Below are 7412 nucleotides of genomic sequence, written 5' to 3' on the forward strand. Positions count from 1 at the left end.
CCTCCGGAACAGCATCGGGCACCGCCTCGGGAACGTCCTCTGGGCTTTGAGGAATGGTTGACGCCTGTCTCCTCCTCCTCCGCCCTCTATGATGGCGAGTCGGTGACACCTTGTCTGGAGACTCAGGCGTTGAGTCGGCCATCTTGTGCTGTGGCTCCAAGCTGGCGGCCATCTTGTGCTGTGGCGCTGGGCTGGCGGCCATCTTGTGCTGTGGCTCTGGGCTGGCAGCCATCTTGTGCTGTGGCTCTGGGCTGGCAGCCATCTTGTGCTGTGGCTCTGGGCTGGCGGCCATCTTGTGCTGAGGCGCTGGCTCAGCAGCCATGACGTTAACCGTCTTGGGAATCTCTAGGATCTTGGACAGGGTAGCGAAATAATCCAAGAATGAGTCAGCGGCCTTCTTGGGCGTTGGCCCTGAGCTGGCCATTTTGCACCGTGGCGCTGGACTCGCGGCAATCATGGGCAGTGGCGCCACCGTGGCGGACGTGCGCTTCCTCTCCCCTCTCCGTCCGCCATGGTGAGACGGTGGCTCTGATCCATCCCACACGAGACCCGGGTCGAAGGGAGGCCATGGTTGAGAGTGATGCTGAGTCTCCTCTCGACCACTCCCTCCTCGGCGACCTCCCCTGGTCCCCCGGAAAACCACCAGGCGAGTTCCCTCAAAACCGTCTCTCTCCCGCTCTGTGGCTGGGGATGAGACATAGGCAGACATACCGCTGGTTCTTACTGGGACGGAGTCCTTCTAATATGATAAACACCGTGGGAACTGAGGACACCTAGTGGGAACCCAGGGAACACACAGGACACAGGAACCGCTGGCACAATCAGAACTCGTTACGTATTTCTGAAGGAGGGGCTTTATAGAACAAGGAAGTCATCAGCCCGTTTTTATCACAGTGAAAACAGCGGTATACAGATAAGTTAATTGTGTGAAAAATACTTTTTTTTTTACACGCGAAACATGAACACATGTTATATTGCACACTGTAAACACAATCAAAGCTTAAAAAAAACACGAAAAACGGGACCTTTAAAATAAATTAGCCATTTTTTTAGTGCAAACAAACAAACAAAAACAAAAAACCACAAACTGTTTTATTTATGGCTGAAAAAATATGCATCATACATACATTTCTTAGTTAATGCTCAAACTGTAATTTAAACACATAAATCTTTAATTTAGACCTAAATATATTTTGAAAGTTGGGTGATTGACCTCACGAAAGAAGATATCAGTCATGTGAAGGAAAATAATGTACTTCTGTCCTAGTTTCTGTTTTCCTTTTTTGGTCATGTATCCTGTTCCTGTTTGGTTGATTGATTATTCATCTCATCTGAGTTTGTAATTATTCTGTCTTTATTAGTTCCTGTCTGTTCCTTAGTTGGTTGTCTGGTCTACTTAGTTACTAGTTTTTTTGTTTGAGCTTGCTGAAAAGTTTCCTTTGCTGGATTTCCCCAGCTTGTTTGTATTAAAAACTGTTAAATGGATTATTGACTCCTGCGTTCTCCCTGAAACTGTGCAAACTGTGACAAACAATAATAGCTTACAGTGTTGCTTATGTCTGAGTCTGCAGCAAAACAGCCAAAAATGAGATCTGTCTGAGATCTGTGCGAAGTGACGGCTTTTTGCTTGAACTTTGAGCAGATGATGTACTCCTGTGGAGCTCCTGATTTACATCCTGCCTGAGATCATTCAAATACACACAAAACAACATGGAAATGATCAGCGAACAGACTGATGGAGTGGAAATCACGAACTAAAGATCTGTGGGTTCATCTAGAGCAGGGGTGTCAAACTCAATTCCTGGAGGGCCTGAGCCCTGCTGAGTTTTGTTACAACCCTGCTCCAAAATAGAGAGCATGTAGTTTTCGAATAAGCCTGAAGGACTTGATTCCAGGTGAGTTTAATAAGGGCTCCGGCCCTCCAGGAATTGAGTTTGCCACCCCTGATCTAGAGCTACTATAGTTAACATACTGTACATCAAGTCTATATACAGAAGATATTACGACATACAGTATAATTTATCATTGGACAAAGTAAAAGGCAACTTTCTACAGCTGTCTACACTTTCATCACCCGAAGTCCAGCATCTTTTGAAATATCAGGATGTAACAAGGTGGAAGAGGAGAGAGCAGAGCAGTTGTAGTTGTGTTAGAGTCTCATATTATTATCAATATCATGTTTAGAATTCTGTTGTGTATATCTCTGATTAATATCTTAATTTTTCTTTGTGTTTTTGCCAAAGCCATTCATCTACTTTTAAAAAAATCCCCATTTCTTTCTCTCTGTTGAGTGTTGTGAGCTGGCGAGTGTGCCACTATTCTTTTGTACTTTGTAAATATTGTAAATAGTAGTGTAGGGATTCTGTGCCAGTTTTCTGGCACCTCTTTTTTACATATACTTTATTTTAAGGGTTTTTCAAAAATAAACACAGAACAGACAAACAACAGTGTCTCGGACTACACAAGTGAAAAAAAACAAAAACAAAAGTAGTACTGTGGTAAAAACCTGCAAGGTGCCCAGAAAGGTGTTCAGCTTCAACCTGAGGAGCCACTAGGTGCTGGTTGATCAGTTGATTTGTCCAAATGGCCCAGAAATGGACCCCAGACAGCGGAACATATTTCAATGGAATAAGTCATCAAGAATTTGAGTCTTTCCATTTGATTAACAGAGACCATGTCCATAATCCACATTCAAAAGGAAGGGAGTAAGGGTGACTTCCAGTTCTTAATGGGATGCAGGAGGTGTGCTGTGAAAACCAAAGATAGCAAGTTCTGCATCTTGTGGAAGATGCATAGTGTAAGCCTTGGAGTACCAGTCAAATATTTTTCACCAAAGCCCAGACAATAAAGGGTAAAACCAGAAAGCATGAGAAGTTGTATCCTCTGCCACCTTGCACCGGTCACACATTGGTGAAACAGAGGGGGACATTTTGTGCAGTTTGACTTTTTTGTGTAATGCAAGCGATCAACAACCTTGAACTGGATCAGTTGGTGTCTGCTGTTAACTGAGCAGTCCGGTATTGTGGCCAGACGCTTGTCCCACATATCATCAGAGAGCTCGACTCCCAGGTCTTCCTCCCAAGCTGCTTAAAATTCTTAGTGGAGGCTTCAACAAAGCTTTCAATTAAACAAATACATTTGGAAATATGATGCCTAGAATCTGGAGGATCTAGAAAAATGTCACACACTTTTCAGGGAGTTTTCAGCGAAATTACAAGTTTTGGATTTTACATAATGCCTAATTTGAAGATAATGAAAGAAGTGTGCATGAGGCAAATCAAATTTATCTTCTTTTAAATTTATTTTGATGGACTCTAAGCCCTTCTTCTTCCAGACAAATAAGTTCTATCAGTCCAGGGGGGTAAAAAAGAATGATTATAACAAATTGGCATATGAACAGAGGTCTCTGGAAAAGACTTTCCTCACCTGATTTAAAATTTTTACTGAATTCTTTAACACAAAATTTCGTTGTGGGCCTATCCAACTTGGAGAACAACATGGCTGCTAAGGAAGTGCCAACAGCCAGGCCAGTCTCCATTTGTGCCCACAGTGAGACATCAGGGGTCAAACTGGTCAGAGTCCACCCAATACATTAAAGCCCTAACATTGGTGGCCCAATAATAATAATAAAGCTTAAATACAGGCATACCCAGACAACCTCCAGATTGGGATTTTTGTAGATGCATTTTAGAGATCCTGTATGTGTCTTAAAGTTCCAAACATAAGAGAGGATTACAGAGTCCAGTTCACATAAGAAAGCAGAGGTAAGAAAAACAGGGAGATTCTGGCAAAGATATAGGAATCTGGGAAGAGAAACTATTTTTACTTAATTTATATGCCCAATCATTAACAAAGGTAAAAGTTTCCAGCTCCTTATATTGAGTTGACTCTTTCAGTTTGATGGTAATGTATTCTACAAATTTACTGTCAGTAAGCAGAGATTGATTGAAACGCCAAGAATAAGATAGCTTCGGGAGAGATGGACTTGGTAAGGGGGCTGTGATCTGAGATCAATATGCTGTGGTACCTGGTATCAGTAACATGCGAAATTAACTCAGAATCAACCAGAAAGTAATATATTCTTCTATAAGATTTGTGGACATCTGAATAGTAAGAATAATCTCCGTCAACAGGGTGCTGAATTCACCAAATATCCACTAATTTCGTCAATTAAGCAGGTTATTTAAAACTTGTACCTAGAATTGAATGGTGATTGATAAACTTGAGATATCCAACTGCAAGGCAACCTTTTCAGCTCAGTTGCTTTAATATGAGTCTCCTGTAGAAAAATCACATCTGTCGATAATGATTTAAGGTGTCTAAATACTTTTTCTCTCTTTATAGCATGTCCTAGCCCCTTAACATGTTCGAACATAATTGAGTTAACTTTCCTTAGTTCATATCACACCTTTTCATGAATCGCGCTGCCTCCATCAGATCTTCAAGTATTGTAGGTGTCTCTCCTCCATGTGAATGGATTTGCAGCCTCGCTGGGTACCGCAGCGTGAACTTCATTCCCTTTTTGCACATGGTTTGGATCATGTCCTGAAAAGCATTCCGTTGAGACATCAGCTCAGTGGTATAATCAGTAAAAATCAGGACCCTTTTGCCCTTGTATTCGAGTGGTTGCACTGTCCCGCGATGCAGAATCAGCTCCTTCTCTTGAAAGTGGTGAAAGCGCACCAGGATTGTGCACAGTTTCTCACCAACTACCAGTTTAGGCTGAAGAGAACGATGTGCTTGATCCACTTTAACCAGGCGAGGAAAATGCTCTTCTCTGAGCAGTTGGGGAATCAGCCTGGAGACAAATTCAGTGAGTTTACCCTCCTCCTCGCACTCTTGTATCCGCACGATCTTAATATTATACCTTCTTAACTGAGCTTCTAGATCCAACACTTTAGCACAGAGCTGATTATTTTGCTAAGACAGCTCTGAGTACTTGGTTTCCAACTCTTGCATCCGTGCTTCATAGTTGTTCGTAGCCAGCTCTTTATTAGCCACATGAGCCTGTAGCTCAGCCTCCGATGTCTCAAGCTTCTGCAAGTTGAGTTTGAAAGCATCAAAGTGGGGTTAACTCCCTGCAAGATTGACTCGGACATCTCTTTATATACTGTATCTCCTTGCACATAGCATAAGCGGTATCTGGTATTTTTTCCACCATGACAAGTGAGCTAGCTTTAGTGTTAGCTCCTGATACTTGGTCGTCAGAGTTCTTTACTTTGGAGGCATTTGACTTCGGCATTATTGAATTGAGACAGAGATTCACATTAAATAGCAAAGTAGAAACCCTTTGATGGCATAAAACTAAGTAAAAACACGGATAAATAATAACTCTGTCGAGGCCTTGGAGAGGAGCCCTAACAAAACGCCTCTCTGTAGCTCAGACATATCACACCCTGTTTTCTTTATTGTAAATGTCATTTTTTTCTCCTGTTTATGCTTTAGATCGGGATTTGGTGGTGACTGCTAACATTTGTTTCCTTTTTCTTTGGCATAGGCTACTTAGAGTCCCTGGGTTTAGTTAGTGATATGTTTTATGAAGTTATTATATAGTTTTTCTTCTCTCCTCATGACGGAAACAGCTCAGATCTCCCATAAAACATGAAATACAACTGTGTGTGTGTTTAATATAATTGGAATTACATGGGAACGCCTTGTCCAGTCAGATTTTCCTAAGGGTGGAGACTCAAGCTGCTAAGAGAAACACAAATAAAAAGAGGGATATATAGTAGAAGAGACAGCAGAAGGGGAAAATCACACACTTGTCATATCTGACCATCACACTTATCTGGTTATTGGTCTTTAAAAAACAAGATGGAGGAACTCTCTTATCTGTTCTTACTTTTGGGTGAGTACAAATGACACGCATCAATCAAATGATGTACAATTATAGATGTCGTTTATCTATTCTTTATAAAAATATTTAAAGAATCAAATGCAACATAAACTTGATCCACATCTCAGAAAGCAATGGAAATATTTTGTTTTTGTAACAGGTGTCTTTTCCATTCAGGGGAGTTCAGAAAACTTGAAAGGTAAAAAGTAGTAACTAGTGTCCCATTAATTAACATACATTCATTAACATTAACCAAAAAAATTGTTAATGATGGTTAATAAAATACAACTGCTCATTGTAAGTTCATAGTAAGTATAGATCCATTAAAATATTAACTTCAGATTTTAATGTAGTAGTAAATGGAACTGAGTGTTTTGGATTGGAACTTCATATCTGAACCCAAAATTAAATGTACTGAAACTTCACAAATTTGAGTCTTGACCCTCTGTCTCTTTAAATGTTTTTAGAGAATTTGGCATTAAAAGGAAAGGCTGTACAGTCGAGCACATTTTACACCTGGGGAGCTGCAAAGGCCATCGACGGCATCAGATACGCTCCAGGTCCAGGCTCAAGCTGCTCCCACACAGGTAACGATCTCAGCCCGTGGTGGAGGCTGGACCTGCTGGATTCTTACTCCATTTACAAAGTGACCATCACCAACAGAGCCGACTGCTGTCCGGAGCAAACGACTGGAGCAGAGATCCGCATCGGAAACTCTCTGGAAAACAACGGCAACAACAATCCCAGGTGAAGTTATGAAAACAGTTATGAACGTGTCAGGAGAACTGGATTTGAGCAGGTCAGCTGATTGTGTCGTGGTTTCTCTCTTTCTCTCTGTAGATGTGGTGTCACTTCATCTTTCCCAGCAGGCAGTTCTGTCAGTTTCTCTTGCGGTGGAATGGAAGGTCGTTATGTGAACATGTACATTCCCAACATCCTGCAGCATCTCACGCTGTGTGAGGTGGAGGTTTATGGAGCAGGTAATTTCTAACACCTCATTCTAGATTGCTGTCACATTAGTGAAATTTCACATGGAAAAACATAGGTCCATTGTCAATAACATATGTAACGTAATAGCAATGTACAAAACACAGCTCACAAAGTTGTCACTCAAACCAAAAAAAATATCCTTTATACAAGTTAAGACTTGCCATGCCCTCACAAAATGCCTTGTTTTAAAACAACCCCCCGTTTACTCACTGTGGGAAGATTTGCATAACGCCGCCCAAATGTTCACGCAGAGAAAGAAGGAGTAACTTTAATTATCGCTGTAGTATTGTTGCCACCGCCGTCATGTAGTGGAGACACTGTTTCATTTGGTCTTTCAAAAGAGGACACAACTAGAAATCAGTGATTAAGTAATGTTAATAACACTGTTCCAGAACAGGTCAACCCAAATATTTGTGTGTGTGCATATATATATATATATATATTTTTTTTTTCATCTAGACTCTTGTGAAGACTTCATATGACCCAGCACCTGTGAGTAGATGATGGCTACACTGCAAGGACTCCAGACACAAAATTATGACATTTTCATTGCTTTAAAATGCACAAAGATTTTGCTTGAATGCAT

At 41.3% G+C, this 7412-nt stretch overlaps 1 protein-coding gene across 1 annotated transcript; it reads left to right on the plus strand.

Annotated features, from left to right (window-relative positions):
• The first annotated feature begins 4641 nt into the window (after positions 1-4641).
• On the plus strand, positions 4642-6827 carry LOC132095777 (fucolectin-1-like). Its single transcript, XM_059500873.1, has 3 exons — positions 4642-4813; positions 6304-6583; positions 6677-6827. The coding sequence occupies exons 1-3, from the start codon at positions 4642-4644 to the stop codon at positions 6825-6827; spliced, it is 603 nt and encodes a 200-aa protein (XP_059356856.1).
• The last annotated feature ends 585 nt before the right edge of the window (positions 6828-7412 follow it).

The sequence above is a fragment of the Carassius carassius genome, chromosome 2 (genome assembly GCF_963082965.1).
Source record: "Carassius carassius chromosome 2, fCarCar2.1, whole genome shotgun sequence".
Lineage (NCBI taxonomy): Eukaryota > Metazoa > Chordata > Actinopteri > Cypriniformes > Cyprinidae > Carassius > Carassius carassius.

Excerpts from the sequence above, each read along its gene's own strand:
- LOC132095777 (XM_059500873.1), top strand. The coding sequence starts at position 4,642 with ATGCAGAATCAGCTCCTTCTCTTGAAAGTGGTGAAAGCGCACCAGGAT. Across the intron at positions 4,814-6,303 it reads TCAGCCTGGAGACAAATTCA|AGAATTTGGCATTAAAAGGA; the intron begins GTGAGTTTACCC and ends AAATGTTTTTAG. Across the intron at positions 6,584-6,676 it reads AACGGCAACAACAATCCCAG|ATGTGGTGTCACTTCATCTT; the intron begins GTGAAGTTATGA and ends TTCTCTCTGTAG.